The sequence below is a fragment of the Schistocerca nitens genome, chromosome 2 (genome assembly GCF_023898315.1).
Source record: "Schistocerca nitens isolate TAMUIC-IGC-003100 chromosome 2, iqSchNite1.1, whole genome shotgun sequence".
Taxonomy (NCBI): Eukaryota; Metazoa; Arthropoda; class Insecta; order Orthoptera; family Acrididae; genus Schistocerca; species Schistocerca nitens.
The window spans coordinates 300674099-300693631 of NC_064615.1; the positions used below are offsets into that span (position 1 = coordinate 300674099).

General features: G+C 38.0%; 1 protein-coding gene across 1 annotated transcript in view; it reads right to left on the minus strand.

Moving 5' to 3' along the window:
* LOC126236053 (esterase E4-like) overlaps nucleotides 1–19533 on the minus strand; it is a 75110-nt gene that overhangs the window by 14310 nt on the left and 41267 nt on the right. Inside the window, exons 4-7 of the mRNA XM_049945093.1 lie at nucleotides 14016–14201; nucleotides 9455–9639; nucleotides 7918–8092; nucleotides 5811–5989 (exon numbers count right to left, since the gene is read on the minus strand). Coding sequence (XP_049801050.1) covers nucleotides 5811–5989; nucleotides 7918–8092; nucleotides 9455–9639; nucleotides 14016–14201 — 725 coding nt within the window. The remainder of the gene's footprint in view (nucleotides 1–5810; nucleotides 5990–7917; nucleotides 8093–9454; nucleotides 9640–14015; nucleotides 14202–19533) is intronic.

Genomic DNA, 19533 nt, shown 5'->3' on the forward strand with positions numbered 1-19533 from the left:
GTAGGCAAACAGCAGTTAGATTGGAAACAAAATCCAATGTGTGTTTAGAGAGTTTGCATGTCGTCTCATCTGACATATGCAGGAATTTCTGTGAGTAGTTGCTGACCACCCAAGCTGCTGTTAGTTTCTGGTTGTGCCTCATGTTAGCACTACATTTACATCTACATGACTACAAAATGACTACTGTGCAATTCACACTTAGTGCCTGGCACACAGTTCTTTGAATCACCTTTAGGCTGTTTCTCTGCCATTCCTTTCTCTAAATGGAGAAAATGAACATTTAAATCTTTCAGTAGGTTGGCAAGAATAAAATATTTCCACATTCAGAGCAGAAAGTTGGTGACTGAAATTTCCTGATAAGATCTTGCCGCAATGAGAAACACCTTTCTGTTGATGATTGGCATCCCAACACACTTACATAGCCATGACACTCCCTTCTCTATTTCATGATAATACAAAATGAGCTGTCCATCTTTGGGCTTTTTTGGTGCCCTCTGTCAAATCTATATGGTAAGGATCCCATCCCACACAGCAATACTCTAAGCCGAGTATGACCAGCAAATATTAAACAGCTAGATAGACACTACCCTGCGTGATGTTGCACAAGCAACATCTTGCATGCCATCTATTTCTAGCTGAGCCAGCTCAACACATCTTGAGGGTGATGTCATGCATCCTTGACAGCTAACACTCTGCCATAACATGACCACCTCATCTGTACCATGGTGCAACAATGCACTTAACATCATGCTACCCCTTGTCTCTTGATCTGTGGGTTCTGTAGTCAATTCGGGCATGCTGCTCATCAATGTTGTGTTCTCTGCGAGTTCCCAAATGACACCAGTGGACAGAAATAGGCATTTTGGCCCAACCCAAAGAATACAGCTGCCTACCAAATCCACATATAACGCAAACTCAATCTGCTATCAGAACGAGCATGCAAAGACACCTACAGGCCTCTAGCGTCGCATTAGAGAGACGGAGGTAGCACCCAAATTGGTCCGTGAACAACTTCATGTCTATGCTCTCAATGGCTAGCTGCAGCACATGGGGTGCTGCCTACAACTATACCCCCTCTACCAAGTCACATTCCACATACAATGAGGTGACAACAGTCACCTGACTGCAGCCCTCACTGACTTCACCTGACAACAATCACAACAAGGTCAATGCAACCCAGCATGCAGCATTTGTAAACAACCCACCCACATCAAACTTGAGTGTGCACAGGTGCAGTGTGAGACAGAACTATGCACTGAATAACAACTACCAATGATCCTCCCATTAGTCCCAAACCCTGGCGTTTGTGCCCTGAAGATCTACAGACTGCTTGTAATGAGATACAGGGATTTGTGAAAGTGGGCATCATCTCACACTAGGAAAGCCTATGAGCTTCCCGCATTAAGCTCATACCAAAGAAATATGGTTCAGTCAGTCTTAGTGGAGACTATAGAGTACTCAGCTACAGTACTGTACATGATAGATACCCTATACCCAACATCCAAGACTTAATGCACATGCTCTTCAGAATACCAATATTCAGTGTTAGCAATTGTAAGAGGGTGTATTTACAAATCCAAATGCATTCCAATGACATTATGAAAACGGCAGTCACCACAGTGTTTTAATTGTACAAATTTCTCTTTATGCCGTATGGCCTCAAGAATGCCGCACATGTGTGGCAATGTTTTATTGATAAACTACTCTTTCAATATGTGTTCTGCTACAGCTATATCAATGACGTATTCACCTTCTCCAACACACTTGAAGAACATTTGCATCACCTAGAATAAGTTCTAGCTGCACTCCGACAAGATGGTGTTGTCATTAACGAAGCAAATTTGCAATTCTGACAAACGGAGGTTATTTTCTCCGGCCATACACTCAGTTCCTGAAGGCATCAAACTGACAGCAGAATGCATGTACACAGTGAATACCTGTCACTTTCAGAAACTTTTCCTGGCCCATGTCAACTCCTTGAACTCATTAACTTCTATCAGCAAAACTTTCCTCATCCAGCTGCATTGCAGTCTCCTCTCACTAATGCCTTAGCTGGCAAAGGCATGTTTTACTGAGATGACAGAAGCATTCAATTGGGCAAAGAACTGTTTAGCACAACCCATTACTTTGACACACTCTAACCTCAAGTATAACTCACCCTCACATCTGATGCAAGTGAACTGGGGTGGGTGTCACAGACGGAGTGGTCCAACCACTCCTGTTCTTTTTGAGGAAACTATTTCCCTCACAATCAAAGAGGTCAGCTTCTGATCAAGAGATCTTCACAGTATGCATGGCAGTGAAGTACTGTGGTGAGGATGTTGAAGGTCGCCAAGTGACCAGGCACACAGACTGCAAACCTCTGGTAGATACTATCAGGAACCTGTCTCAGGATGCCAATCCACAATGATTCAGTCATTTGACCTTATAGTACAGTATGCCATTGACATATGTCACATCCATGGTGCAGACAATATCCATGCAGACTATCTTTCAAGATTCTCTCTAATATGGCAGCTGAACAAATGAACAACCTGAGCACTTAAGAACTCTTCAATAGCCATGACACAAACCGTTGCATCAAACATCAGTCTCTCCCCATGTCTCACACTCACAAACTCTGTCCTGTCGTGTTTCACAGAACAGGCCACAATGTGCCATTGAGCAGTTACATAACCTGAGTCTCCCTGGCATCAATGTGATGGTCTGCCTAGTGACAGACAGATTTGTGCACGTCAACATCAAATGAGACCATTATCAGGCGCAAAGCTGTCTTACATGCCAGTGTGGCAAAACAGGCCCTCACACATACCCTCACTTTTTGTGCTTTCCCTTCCTGGAGATCCATTTCCAGCCTGTCCACCTCAACTTTGCTGAACCTCTGACCGAGTCAGAAGGACTTCATACCTCCTATCCACGATTGGCAGGACATCACAATGGGTAGATGCCATACCCATACATGACATCACAGCCAAAACAACCACACAGGCATTCTCCTGAGATGTGGATTGCGTGCTTCAGCACCCCCAAACTGATTACCACCGATTAGGGCTACAAATTTGAATCGGTCTTCTTCATTGCCTTGTGTTGCCTCTGTGTGATTACCTACACATGGACTACCACATTTTTCACCTGCAGGCTAATGGCCTCAATGAGAGGTGGTAAAAAACCATGAAGGTGGCCCTGACATGCCCTGGTGAGTGATGGACTGAGATGCTCCTGTGGGTCCTGCTTGGCATTTGCTCAGAAGACAAGGATGACCTATGGGCATCTGTGGGAAAGGTGGTCTACAGTGAGCCCTTTTTCCTTGCCTGCAGACTTCCCTTAGCCTATGCCTGACTCAAAACAGGCATTCTTACCTATGCCAGTGCATCATGATCAGCATCATATTTGGAACACGCATGTCCCATCCCCATCAACTCATTCAACACCAAACGTGTACATCCAGAAGGATCTCAGCTCCTGCAATTCTGTCATGTTGTGAGATGATGCCGTGCAAGCAGCTCTGCAGCCCCCTATTCAGATCTGTACAGGATGCTCAAACACTGCCCACAAACATTCAACATTCTAGTGCATGGCAAACCAATGACCATCTCACTTGCTTGACTTAGACCTGCTTGGATGCTCCAGAATAACTCTGTCTCAACACACCTGGATGTCAACACAAGAGTCAACAAGGGTGACAACCAACACACATCACCTACGTCACCGCCAACCTCAGATTTTATGTGAGCCAGGCAGGACTTCGATGAGCTTCTACCACCACCCATTTCAACCATCACACCATCTGAATGATGATATGGCCATGTCAGACATCTTCTGCAACATCTGGCACAGCACCATATGTATGGCATCATCATATCACGCAGCACCATGAGAAATGGTCCGGTCACACCCCATGCAGGGCCAGCCAGGGCACAACAGCCACGTGCACCAGCTTACACCAACCATCATGTCTCACAGTACTCTGTATTCCCAGTGTGGGGGACTGTGTTGGGTATTTACCTTTACACAACACCTGAACATCTCTGGCTGGCATGTGGTGGATGATCTTTGGATAGAGAGAGAAGTATGGGAGTGTTTCTTTGACTAGCATTTGATGTAGGTGGATGTAAAGTTACTTTCATGAATAAAGCCTATGTACATTACATGTTCCATGTGTTACTGGAAGAGCAGTTCCTACCGTACCATGGTCCACTCGTCATACAGGGCTATTGTATCAGCGTACTCTGGAAGGGACCTAATTGATATACAGTCACGAACAGAAGAATGGCATTTATTAAGTGATTGAAGCTGCTTCGCTGTACTGAGGATATCTACTTCTAAGTTACTCATGGTGGTAACTGTTTTTGATTTGAATTCTGGAATATTTACTTTGTCTTCTTTGATGAAGGAATCTTGGAAAACTTTGTTTAATATTTCCACTTTAGTGGTACTACCATTGGTAATATATTGGTGTCACACAGTGAAGATATTGATTGTATCTTGCTACTGATGTACTTTACATATGACCAGAATCTCTTGGATTTTCTGTAAGATAGTCGAGACAGAATTTTGCTTCGGAAACTATTAAAAGCTTCTCGCATTGAAGTCCGTACTAAGTGTCTAAGTAAAATGTCTACAATCTTGGAGATTTTGTGTCCTTTTAAATTTCGCGTGCTTTTTCTGTTGCTTCTGCAACAGTTATCTGACCTGTTTTTTGTACTATGGCGAATCAGTATCACCTTTTATTAATTTATTCAGCACAAATCTTTCAATTGGCACAGGTTCCATTTCTCTGAATTGAAGCCACATCTGGTTTACAAGGAGTGAAGAATGCCAGTTAATTTTTATCTGCTTTTTTAAATCAATACATTTTGTGTTTATTTTTGGTGGATTTGGATGTTACAGTGGTCAGTCTTGCTGCAATGATGTTGTTATCACTAACCCCTGTATCCATCATGATGCTCCCTATTTGCTCAGGATTATTCATCACTAAGAGGTCAAGTATTTTTTCGCAACCACGTACACTTCAAGTGGACTACTGCACTAATTGCTCAAAATACTTTTTGGAGGAAGCATTTAGTACAGTTTCTGATGATGATTTCTGTCTACCATTAGCTTTGAAAAAGTATTTTCACCAACAGTGAGGCTAGACTAAAGTCACCACTAACTGTAACTGCATGAATGGGGTATCTACTGTATATGAGATGATACTCTAGTTTTGTTTGAACTGCTCAGCATAGGAATTGACAATGCCTATTGTTTGGATTATGAACTGTTCTTTGATAATTGGTTGGTGAGTGCCTGAAGGGTAAAAATCTCTCAGCCTCCTCATAGAACGTAAGTACAGCTCAAGGTCTGCAACATTTTCCCCAGGACAGATCATGGTCTTCAGCTTGGGAACTGAATGAAGGGTCTGAATCAGAGGTTCAGGTGCAAACAACACAGCATGTGCTGTATGATAAGAAATATTTGACCCCTTTGAGTAGGCCCCACATGGACTACACACAAGCAGCTACTCAGGTAGTAGAGTACTTATGGTATGTATTTGCAGCTTCCCTTGCTGTGTAGACCCAAAGAAAGAAAGAAAGGTGCTGCATGGTGAACGGCAACCTACACTGTTTCCCTCATTCACACACACTTGATACATTGCAATAGAACATGTCAAATCACAAAGGACACCATCTCACAGCTATGTTTCATTTTAGAAATTACTTTCCTGTATTCATGATCAGTTACTGTACTGAAGCTTTTAAACACATCAGTTAGTAAGCTGCCTTGCTCTTTTGTGACACAGATTTCATGCTGAGCTTTCATTTCTCACTTACTTGGCCAAGTCCAATCCTGGAGTTGTTTGTTATTGGTTCAGTACCAAGGTAGAAAGTTTTCAGCTCTCTGCTGATTTGGCGTGATCGTGGAGTATTCCGTTCATACATGAAAGATATGGGAAAAACTCTCTCATAATTTTCACTCATATCTTCTGCCCAGGAAGTGTTGCGAAGAATCTCTGAAATACAGAACCAAAATATGCTCAACAAATATCACTTTGATCTGCATATATATATATATATATATATATATATATATATATATATATATATATATATATATATATATATATATATATATATATATATATATATATATATACACAAATACTGTATATTTTTCTTATTTTTATTACCGAACACAGCAAGCTTTCCAAAATTTGTGTTTCTGCAGATTAATGTATTTGAACTGACTATACAGCATGAAACTAATGATGATGAGGATGATTCAGTTACTATACATTCTTCATAATCAAACAAATGCGTCAGTTATTCTAATGAATTTCAGCCAAAACTAATCTATATAACAAATCAATATTCCCTGAACAGTTGAGTATCCTGTATTTGTGACAGCCACAACACAAGTCTCAAAAAAGAGGGTTGAAAGAAAATATACAAGATAAGAAAATTGAGCAGAAAAGGCACAAGACATGTAGATGATTTATTATGAAGACAGAGAAGAATGGCTGCACAAATATTCAGTCAGATATTGAGAAGATTTTGAAGTGGGGCAAGGACTGGCAACGTGCTTTAAATATTCAAAAATGTAAAATTGTGCCCTTCACTAAATGAATTGTTTGAAACATTCAAAAATGTAACATAAATAAATAAATAAAATCAAAAAATGTAGTACCCTTGTAATACAGAGTATCAATGAGTCACAATTTGAATCAATCAGCACTTACAAATACCTGGGTGTAACTCTGTGTAAGAATAGAAATGGAACACTCATATAGGCTCAGTCTTAGGTAAAGCAGACTTTGGTCTATTTGTAGAATAATAGGGAAGTACAATCAGTCTACAAAGCAGACTGTTTACAAATCACATTTATAGCCCATCCTAGAAAACTGCTCTAGTGTGTGGGACCTGTACCAAATAGGTATAATAAGGGGTGTTGAATATAAAGACAATGGCAGCATAAATAATTATAGATTTGTTTGACCCATGTGAGTGAGTCACAGAGACACTGGAGAAAATGAGCTAGCAGACACCTGAAGATGGATGAAAACTGTCAGGTATGTCTGATACTATTGTAGAAAATGATCTATGGGTGAATAAATAACAAAATAAATAAAATTCTACATCTACATCTCCATACTCTGCAACTGTAAAGTGTTTTTCAGAGGTATTCACAGCAATACCCAATGAGACAAAATTAACACCAAAGAGGAAGGAAGAAAGAAAGAAAGTAACACAAAAGTACAGTACTTTTGTAAGTTATGTGGGTCGATGTACCACAACTTCATTTTAAACATGCAGCTGATGAATCAAAAACTTTTTTCACTTGAGAACTATTTTAAATTGTTTTCTTGTAGCAGTAATGAAATTATGCAAAAATGTTTTGACTTATTTTGTAAAATAGAAATTCTGGTAGACCTATGCTCTGCTGTCATTGGTCAATGTTAATATTTCTCATTACATGTAATACACCCATGCCCATACATCTGAGATAAAAATTGCAGCCACATTGTCCAAGCTAAACTGTGATGGAACAGCACAAAGACACAATATAGATTGCAAAATCATATTTGAATTTCCTATCAGCTTCATTATCTGCTTCATTAACACTATCAATGGCACACAAGTGCACAAACACTTGATGTATGTTAATGGAATAGTCAGTGTGGCCAGTGGTCTTGTTTAGTTATTCTGCTTCTCACTGTATGTTTTGAGTGTTTTGGTACAGAGTATTTGAGACATACGGAAGCCAGATAGCACAGGTACGCCCTGTATCTATGTTAGGTGTCACAATGATGTGACGGCATCTTTTAATACATGCTCATGTTGTTTCACAGATCTAAAAAATCCCTTAACCTACAAACATGCATTAAACACAGCTTATAAAATAATTAACTGTATGTATTTCATGGAGAGGAGGTAAACATACGCAAAGCTTTCCAACTGAATTCGTCTTTAGTGGTTCCTGTAATTAGTGGAATATGTGTAAAATTTCCTGAAAGAAACTGCTCTGTTGGATCAGCAGTAAGAAATCTCTCTGCTTCATTTTGATAATCATCTTCAACAACTGCTCCAAACACCCGTATTGGATCCCAACCCCATTCCTAAACAGAAAAAAATGTAATAAATAGCAACATTTATACAGAGGAAAAATCACTGCTGAATTAAAATAAAAAAGTTAAGAAACACAATTGTTACATGCTGATAGAAATAAATGTTTCTTAATATTATAATAATAACTAATTTAATGTGAAAGGACATAAAAGCTGCAACTATTTCCCTATTATTGATGCAAAAATAACATAAGAAGGCTGGCAGACACATGACCAGAAAAGATATGCAAGAAAACTTATACTTTCTGTTAATAGCTGCAAGAAGAAATGGAATGATTATGAAAAATGCATAGGTATTGTCATTTTAATAGCATGTCAATACAGACAAGAGAAAATGACTTTAACAATAGTTCACATTCCAAATATTAATAACAGACCATATACAAGTGTTGCAGCAAAGATAAAAGCTAGAAGGAACAAACAGATCAGTAGGCTGGCTGGTACAAAATGTAAAGGAAATAAATAAATATTTGGAATCAATCAATTTGAATCTGAACAGCTATTGTGTAATCTCCAAAACTCTTTTGGTCAGTGTTGGGCTCATGGTCTCACAAAGACTGGTCACTGGTGCCTATGAATGACTAAATAAAAGGACACAGCTAGTAAATAAATTGTAAAAATGTAAGTAAAACAGAATGCTAATATGTTTATAAACTAATCAGAGGTACAGTGATAGCAATTTAAATGGGTCCCTTCTACACTTGCATATTTATGGAAAGCCTATATATAACTCTCTAAGAGTTGCAATACTTTCAGCCTTGTTTCCAGTACGATATTTACTATTTGGACTCATGATAAGCTTCATAGTTTTATGGCAATACTCAACACCTTCTCTGTCAGAATACTCCTCAGATATCACCATCATTATCTTTATTTTAATGAAAATAATCAATTTTTGAGAATATAAGTCTTTGCATAGATAAAAAGTTCTACTCAGCAAGTGGTGGCAGGAGAACACACTTGTAAAAATATTACGATTTGCAAGTTTTCAGAGCCCATGGCTCCTTCTTCTGGCAGAAGGGTTGAAGTGGAAGGAAGAGGGGTGAAGGAAAAGAGCTTGTGATGTTCAGGAAAAGGGGTAGACTTTCGAAAAGTCACCCAGAACCCTCGGTCAGGAGAGGCTTAACAGATGGGATGAGAAGACCTTTCTCTGGAGATGACAACTGTCTAAACCCCCTTCCCCCACATGAAAGAAAATGTACTTTGTGTACTACCACAACAATTGTGAAACAATAAGAAAATACATTAGCAGTTGTCTGGATGATTACTGATAATTTTGGAAATCTATGAAATCAATTTATGATATTTTAGTTTTTGATCTCTTGACTAAATTAGAAAATATGCTACACTTACTGCTAATCCTCTTAGAGTTTCAGCAATTTCTTGAGCATCTTTTCCTTTCAAGCAGTTAACAATTTCCTCTGAAGTCCCATCAGGGCAATTTAATAGTCTTGCTTGCCTTTTTGCTTGTTGTAATGGATCCTTAACTACTAGATTCTGGACAGCGCCACTCATTGCAATTGCTTTATGGAACAAACCTAGAATGAAACAAAATGTCTGTAAAAGTATTTATCATACTTTACACAAATAAACTGAAGATAATATGATTTATATCATGCACACCACTAATAATCATGGTACCACAATATAAAAAGAACACACACACACACACACACACAGGTTTGCTGACTAGGAATGCAGACAGGAATGGCAACAGCTACACGGGCTAGACACGTGCTGCATGGGTACCAGAGCCTGTGGAATGTGGTGTCCAATCACAGTGACATAGATTGGGAGGGGGTAACCGGACAGAGGAAGGGGAAGCTGTTAAACCACTTCATAAAAAAATGACAAGACAGACTTAAGTGATTATCATCCAATTTCCTTACTGACAACTTTTTTCAAAATATTCGAAAAAGTAATGTACTCAAGAGTAATCACACATTTAAGTGGCAAAAATTTATTTAGCATATCACAGTTGGATTCTAGAAGGGTTGTTTGACTGAGACTTCTTTTCATACAATCACTCATCAAGTAGTACAAGGCTTAAATAATAATATATTGTCAGTTGATATTTTTTGTGACCTTTGCAAGGTATTTGATTGTGTAGGTCATGTTACTCTCTTAGAAAAACTCATGTTTCATGGAACAGATGGCTTTATGCACAGCTTGTTTGATCATACTTAACAAACAGAATGCAAAAGGCTGAGCTGAATAATTCAGAAAATGTCAGAAAGGTAGATAATTTTAGAGACTTTGGAGGAAAGGGGGGGAGGGGGGGGGGGAAGGGAGTCCCATAGGGTGTTCAATTTTGGTCCACTCCTGTTCCTCACATATGTGAATGACCTTCCAATTAACATTTAACAAGCAAAATCAGCACTTTTTAGATGACAATACTAATTTTACAATAAATCGCATCAGAGGAAAGCAACAGGAGAGTTGATGAATGACATTTTCCAAAGAATTATTAAGTGGTTCTCTGAAAATGGACTCTCCCTAAATGCTGTGAAAACACACAATATTCAATTCTGTGCAACAAATAGAGAAATATCAACAATTGATGTAGCATGTGAACAGCAGTCAGCAAATAGGATACATGCTCAACATTTTTGCATGTACATGTTGATGAAAACTTGAACTGGAAGAAGCATATTTTTGAGCTTCTCAAACAATTCAGTTTAGCTACTTTTGCTCTTCATATAATTACTAATCGTGGAAACAAACATATCAGGCTCCTGATATATTTTACATAGTTCCACTCAATAATGTCTTGCAGAATAATTTTATGGGATAATTCATCACTTAGAAAGCAAGGACTGATTGCACAAAAGTGAGCTGTAAGAATAATATGTGGTAGTTACCCATGGACATCATGTATGTACCACTTCAAGGCGCTATGCATTTTAACTGTGCCATCAAAGCTAATGAAATTCATCATAAATAATCCATCATAATTTGTGAAGAACAGTGATGTACATACCTACAACATTAAGGGAAAAATGACCTTTATTAACCATTGTTAAAGCTGTCAGTTGCTCAGAAAGGAGTTCAATGTGAAGCAACAAAAATTTTTGATCATTTGCCCAATAACATAAAATGTTGGACAGGCACTGAAGCAAGTTTTAAATCTAATTTAAAACCATTTCTCCCAGACAACTCCTCCTATTCCATTGATGAATTACTACTTCATAACTGGTAGCCATTATAAATAAAAATTAAAAAAACTAAAAAAGTGTATTATTACTAATCACCAGATATTAATATTATTGATCTTTTGTGGTCTACTGTGGAGGGAAAGGCACACGACTGGTATCCACTTCCATTATCATTACCTGAACTAGCACTATTCTGCAGGAAAATAGATATAGTATTCCCTAGAAAACTATACAGGAGCTGTATTTATTCATTCAATTGGAAGACGTTTTGAGTGCCAGCGGGTTTTCTACACTGTATTAGGCACAGTAATGTGTTATGGTTTTAGTGTTTCTGTATTATCGTCCCACTCCTGTGTATTAACAAATCCACAGTACAACCCTGGATACCTGCATGGTGCCCTCTTAGGCCAACCTTTTTATGGGTCATCTTGTGCAAACCTTCCTAGCCTCTAGATTAGATTAGATTAGTTTACGTTCCATAGATCCGTGCTGAGGAGATCCTCGTGGATGTGGAACATGTCAATTTTTTTTTTTTTTTTTTTTTTTTTTTTTTAAAAGCTGAAATAACAATACTAATAGTATGAATATATACAACCCTTGTCTGGCTCAGGTTCGTTGATAATATCTTCATGATCTGGACTGAGAGACAGGATGCACTACCCTCATTCCTCCACTTCAACACATTCTCTTCCACCCACTTCACCTGGTCCCCCTCAGTCCAATATACCACCTTCCTCGACATTTCCTCCTCATCTCTGATGGATTATTCACATCCCTGTCCATATTAAACTCACTAATCACCAACAGTACCTGCATTTTGACTGCTGTCATCCTTTCCACACCAAATAACCATTCTCATACAGTGTGACCATATGTGGCCAGCATATGTGCAGTGATGAGAACCTCTTTGTCCAGTACACTGGAAGTCTCATTATGGCCTACACAGACAGGTACTACTCCCCAAACCTAGACCACAAGCAGATGCCCTGAGCCATATCCTTATGCACATCTAATCCTCCCACCACTCCCAAGAATCAGCTACAAAGGAGCAGCTCTCCTTCTCCACCCTCGTCACCTGGTATTAACCTGGACTGCAACAACTGACCCATATCTTTTGCTAAAGCTTTGATTATCCATCTTCATGCTCAGAAATGAGAGACAACCTATCTGAGATTATTCCCACCCCTCCTAAAGTGATATTCCGTCACCCACCCAACCTACACACATCCTGATGCATCCCTATGCCACTCCCAGACCCAACACTTTCACACAGGAACTATGTCATATACCAACTCTGCTGCAATCACTGCACAGTTTTTATGTCAGTATGACAACCAATCAGCTGTCCTCTTGAATGAATGGCCACCACCAAACTGTGGCCAAGAACAAAGTTGACCATCCAGTGGCACAATATGCAGTTAAGCACAACTTGGCCAATTTCAATGGATGCTTCATAGCACAAGCCAACAGGATTGTTTCCCTCCACCCACCAACTTTTCTGATCTATGCAGATGGGGGCTACCCTTGAAACATGTCCTTTGCTCCCCTTAACCTTCATGGCCTCAATGCCCATTAACCTACCACCCCCCAAATCCTACATCCCATTCCTCTGTCCTGTGACCCCCTCCAAATCCATGTCACCTTCATCATGCACCATACCCCACTATCTCTGGTACCCATGCATCACATGTCAAGCCTGTATACCTGCCACCACTCCATCCCACACTCCTAGCCAGTAAACCTGCTGTCTCCCTCCAAGCCACTACCTATCCACCACATCTTCTCTTTCTGCCTCTCACCTCTCTTCATCTCTACCCACTCCACCCAACACAACCTGACAAAATGCTGACCTCATCCTAGTCCACCTGCTGAAATGCAGTGCCTTCTTTGTGTGCCCCGATAGCATGATGTAGGGGAACAGGTGCATTCATTTGTTTTGTGTGTGTATTTGTACTCTTGTTTAACAAAGGATTTATTCTGAAAGCTACCAAGTTTACTTTCTCCTTTATGTGTGCTTGTTAACAACTCAATGCTTCTGCTATTCAATGAGTGGTCTCTGTTACTCCAAAATTAATTACATTGTATGAAAACATTACCTACATATTTAGAAGGTATGATTAGCAACCTTACAGCCTAAAATAAAAGATACAGGTGGTTATCTCCTACTAAGTTACCACGTCTCCCAAATGTGAAATGCAGCAAGTATCTATAATTTATTCCCACTACAAGTTTTTGAAGAACAGTAGAGCAAAAGTGAATGTTATCTTGCAGTGAATGCTTTCAGTTCTAAACTGTGTTTAAAGAATTGCCATTATTTCCAGGCAACAAAAATATGCATTTTAATGGGTTTACTTCCATTTTATGAGTCAGTAGTTTCAAATCAAATCAAAGCTAGCAAGCACATCACCCACATAATATGTTTGAAATAAATAGGAACTGCCTTAGCATTTACCAACTTTCATCTACTACCTTAATAAACAGCATGACTTTTTCCACAAATCTAGAGGCTCTCTTTCACAATAGAATTTACAGATCATGATGTACGACTTAATGAATGAATAATGAAGTTTCTAAAAATTATTTAGACAGAGCTATAAAAAGTCTCCACACTACACTTAATAACTTAGATGTATAATTATCTGCATGAGATGGTGGATTATGCAAACATACTCATATTCTAATGACCATAGGCTACAAGACAATATTGCTACCAACATTATATTTCAAACATTAAAATCCTGTTTACAGCCAGTAAGTACCATTAGACATTGGAGAAATCATATGCAGGTAGACACTAGCTGATCCAGCACTGTACCCTGAAATTGTGACACTCTTTGGATCTCCACCAAAGAAGACAATATTTTGCTGCACCCATCGAAGAGCCTGTACCTGATCTTTGAATCCATTGTTTCCAGGAAGAACAGAGTCTCCAGTACTTAAGAAGCCTGAAAATCCAGAATTATTTTAGTACTATTGTGGTAAATAGGCTATGAAGACAATAATTAAAGCACTCTAAAATGTTGCATTAAATATTTAAAAATATTCACAGATAATTGGAAGCATTAATGAAATTGTTAAAGCTAGTGACTGAATTGTGCTGTGATAATATAGTCACTGTTGCAAAAATGAACCCTTGTTGATTCACGTTCGAGTGATATTGTACCATTAATCAACATTTCTTTGTGACCAGGCATGTATGGCTCAAAATAGTTCTCTCCGTAGAGGAAAGCAGATCATACATCATAAATTTGATTCAATTCTTTATATACCACTGACCACTTACAATGGAATAGAGTTATACATTAAACATACAATTAATAACACTTTTTACAAACTTTTTACAAATAAGTTCTTTCAATTTATTTCCACATTTTTAGAAATATTCTTAGAAACTAATGTTGATGATGTTTATTTAAAAATAATTCTGTTATCTTGTAAAATGGGTGTTTCAGCAATCAATCATAAATCGTAACTTGGAAAATACTATAGAGAAAGGACTAAGCAGATATTAGAGGTTTATTAAGAAATTTTAAGCATGTTATTTTATTTGAGTCTGCAGTCTTTGTCATTCTATGTCCCAGTTTACTGAAGTGGAGTTTGTCTCTAGTGTTGTGAAGGTGGATATTCTCCTTGGTCTCAAACGCACTTAACTTGCTTTCGACGTAAAACAATGCTGCATAGATGTATAGGTTTACAACAGTCAGTATCTTGAGCTGGATAAAGAGAAGTTGAGAGTGTTCTTTAGCATTCAGTTTGTTCATTATTCTGATTACTAAAATGGTACATAACTTTTTCCAAAGTATTCCGATTCCTTTTTCCGAATTTTCAGAATTTCATTGACATAACAGGAATGTCTCCACATCAGTATGTCATTGGTTATGTGTTAGTGGAAAATCCCCAAACATTCCACCTTCAGGCACTCATTTGTGACTACATCTGTCAGTTTCTACATAAGATAGTACACACGAGCTCGTATGTTCCTTGCAATTTAATGTGGAATCAATTTGAAAGCTTAACAGTTCTACCAGAATACTTTCTACATCTTGAGTTAACCTCAGAACTAGTTCCTGTGTTTTATGCAGGTTACAAAAGAGTTCACTAGAAAAAAAAAACAATTCATTGCTAGTTCTAATTTTTCCTGAGTTCCCTGTTGTGACCGTATTGTATAGTGTCATCGTGTGTACCTAGCAGTGTCATGTCATCTGCATGACACACTACTGAATTAACTCCTACATGGTAAGACAAATCATGAATTGCAATGATAAACAGAAATGCACCAATGATCTGGTCATGTGGTACTCCTGTCCATATTTGCTTCAACAAAGAGCATCTATTTTTATCTGAAAGAAGCTGTGTCCTGTTGCTTAAATAGGACTATAGTTAAACAACATCATGTATGCCATCAAATTGTAGTTTGTCACACAATATATTTACATAGACTTTAGATTCTCAAAGAAGGACCTAAATACTCTGGTATATAGTTAAAACAAGCATTGCCAAAACACTTATAAAACTTCAAAACTGAGATGATGTTCCCTGGAACCTTAAAAAAGTTTGTACTGTAAGAAGAAGTCTATAGTGTGGCTGAGTGCACGACCAGACAGTGAGGAAAAGTTCATCCTGTGAATGATAAATTTTATGTATCACATTAAGAAATTAGTCTTAGAAAGTAAACTAGAGTTAAAGTCACTCATGAAAACAACAGACGATAATATATCATGAAATTATTACATTGTAAACATAAGGAAATGTCCTATGTTACAAGTACAGACTGTAGAAAAGGTAATTTGTGGGGCAAATAAAAATCACAATCACGTCACTTTTTGGCTATGAAAATCAGTCTTAAAATATGCAGTACTTCTCAGATCATCATACTTGCATACTGTACCTGTTAACTTTTTCAGATTAATGAAATATTACTTCATTCCTGGTAATGATTATTTCTGACAAACATCCAACATTACTGGTAATTCACTTTTACAGTACAACTACCTTCTTATTAGGCTGTAGTTTGCATGCTAATTGAAGTCTGTGAAGAATTTACTGCTGTTGTTTCTATAGATGTCTCCTTGTCTCTGGGCTCTATGGAAACTTTCATAATTCTTTGTTGCCTGTAGCTTGACCTACTCTTAGCCTCCAAACCCATCTGTTTACTTGATGACAGAAACATCCTCTCTCATGAAATGGGTGTTACCACCTTTAGATCAATATTGCAGGAGGAAAAGTGGCATCTAAATACCTATTGTACAATAACTTCTCATATATTCATATAGACATCAGTTCTCATTGTTCTTCAGTGCTGCCATATTCTCCAGCAACAATAACATTCAAGGATGAATTTTTCTTAGGTTGTCAGCCATGTAACAGTGTCACTCTGAAATAATGTTGGCTGAAAATGATTAGTAGGAAAGCTGCTGAAACATTAAATTGAGATAACACTATTAGTCAGCTTATAACCCAGAAAGATTTCATCCCTGAAGTTCATCAAGAAAGTCAGCAATTCGCATAAATCAAAGTAAATGTTTTCCATTAGATGGTACATCAAAATTTCAAACTTCAAATCAGATCAAATGGATACTCCTTGTTGGTGAAAATATAGCCAAATTAAATCGAGTGGTAATTTGTGATCATCTACAACACAAAGGCAGAAGGTGACACTATAACTCACATTTATGATCACAGTTTCCTTCATATCGGTATAGAAAAGCGCTACTGGCAATCTGGTTATGTCTTGTTAGCTTTTTTTCTTTTATTGTAATATCAGATTGGGCTTATTTTCTCTTAGTAGGTCTCAGTGGTTTTTAATTTACTCCAAATTATTTTTGTCATTTTATTTACTCAATGTCTTATCACCATTCTTCAAACTATGGTGGTTGATGGAAAATCCATCTGGTTTCTGAGTAATGTCATATGAAATAACTTTCCAGTGCAATTCCAGTTACACAAAATATTCATTGGACAGAAACATACTGTAAGGAAATGTCTGGTGTCCATCCTCAAACTTCATGTAGGCAGCTGTTAAAAAAAATTAAGCATACTAGCAGCATCTTCACAATAGATTTACTCTCTATTACAAAGTTTGTTGTGAAGAATCTGGCACTGTTTGAAAATAACAGTAGAGTTCATCAGTATAACATTAGGAATAAAAATAACCTCCATTGTCCCCAACTTAAAGTTACACTTGCATATAAAAGAGCAAAATATGTAATCATAAAATCATATTTTCACTTCTCCTGTGAATTAAAGGTGCTGGAAAATAGTTAAAGTCTTAGAAACAAATTAAAATCATTTGTTCTTTAGCACTCCTACTTCATAGATCAACTTCTGAGTAGACAGTATATATGTAGTTGGATTACATTTATCAAATTTTGTTGTAAATTAAAATTAAAACCAAAAAGCCCTGTTATGTAAATGGTCAGCATGTATCCATATACATTATTTGCAGATAAATACAGGGTGATTCAAAAAGAATACCACAACTTTAGGAATTTAAAACTCTGCAACGACAAAAGGCAGAGCTAAGCACTATCTGTCGGCGAATTAAGGGAGCTATAAAGTTTCATTTAGTTGTACATTTGTTCGCTTGAGGTGCTGTTGACTAGGTGTCAGCGTCAGTTGATGCTAAGATGGCGACCGCTCAACAGAAAGCTTTTTGTGTTATTGAGTACAGCAGAAGTGAATCGACGACAGTTGTTCAGCGTGCATTTCGAACGAAGTATGGTGTTAAACCTCCTGATAGGTGGTGTATTAAACGTTGGTATAAACAGTTTACAGAGAATGGGTGTTTGTGCAAAGGGAAAAGTTCTGGATGGCCGAGAACGAGTGATGAAAATGTAGCACACATCCAGCAAGCATTTGTTCGCAGCCCAGGAAAATCGACTCGCAGAGCTAGCAGAGAGCTGCAAATTCCACAATCAACTGTATGGAGAGTCCTACGAAAAAGGTTAGTTATGAAACCTTATTGTCTGAAATTGGTTCAAGCACTGTCTGCAGCTGATAAGATTAAAAGAATCGATTTCTGTGATTTTATCCTTGCTCAAATGGAAACAGATGAATCTTTCGTTTCAAAGATTGTGTTTAGTGATGAAGCAACTTTCCACACTAACGGGAAAGTCAACCGTCACAATGTCTGTATATGGGGCACTGAGAATCCGCGGGAAACAACTCAGTATGAACGTGACTCGCCTAAGGTGAACGTTTTCTGTGCCATTTCAGCCAATAAAGTTTTTGGTCCCTTTTTCTTCGAAGGTGCTACTGTAACTGGACTACAGTATCTGGAGATGTTAGAGAATTGGCTGTTCCCTCAGCTCGAACAAGAAGCACAACAATTCATATTTCAGCAGGATGGAGCGCCACCACATTGGCACTTATCTGTCCGTAACTACCTCAACGTCAACTACCCGAGGCAATGGATCGGCCGCCAGGCAGCCCGTGACAGAGCACTTTATCACTGGCCTCCAAGAAGCCCTGATCTTACCCCCTGCAATTTTTTCTTATGGGGGTATGTTAAGGATATGGTGTTTCGGCCACCTCTCCCAGCCACCATTGATGATTTGAAACGAGAAATAACAGTAGCTATCCAAACTGTCATGCCTGATATGCTACAGAGAGTGTGGAACGAGTTGGAGTATCGGGTTGATATTGCTCGTGTGTCTGGAGGGGGCCATATTGAACATCTCTGAACTTGTTTTTGAGTGAAAAAAAAAACCTTTTTAAATACTCTTTGTAATGGTGTATAACAGAAGGTTATATTATGTTTCTTTCATTAAATACACATTTTTAAAGTTGTGGTATTCTTTTTGAATCACCCTGTATATCTTAGCCAACTTACTGGCATGTTCAACATCATGGCAAGTTTTCACAAATATGTAAATAAACTAAACTGTCATCAAGTAGATAAAGCTCAAGCCTTTTGATCTAATTAGCGGCAATGAAAATCAATTCTTCACTCCATCAGATCTACAGTTTTCATTCTCACAGTACTGGCAGTGTACACAGTGACTGGCATGCCATATTATTGTTATTAGTCAGTTGTATTGCATTATACTGAATTTTTGTTGTTCCTGTAGTCTACAAAACCAGCTTATGCATAAGACTTTGAACAAGCCAATTCATACACACACAAGTAAAAGTGATTTCTATGCATACATATTTAAATTACAAATAATAAACTTCATACATTTAAATATTTTCATAATTCACTCTTCAGTGGAGTAATGTGACTTTAAAGATTTCCCGAAGATATATGTTTTTATGGTTGTAGGGAGGTTGTAGTAA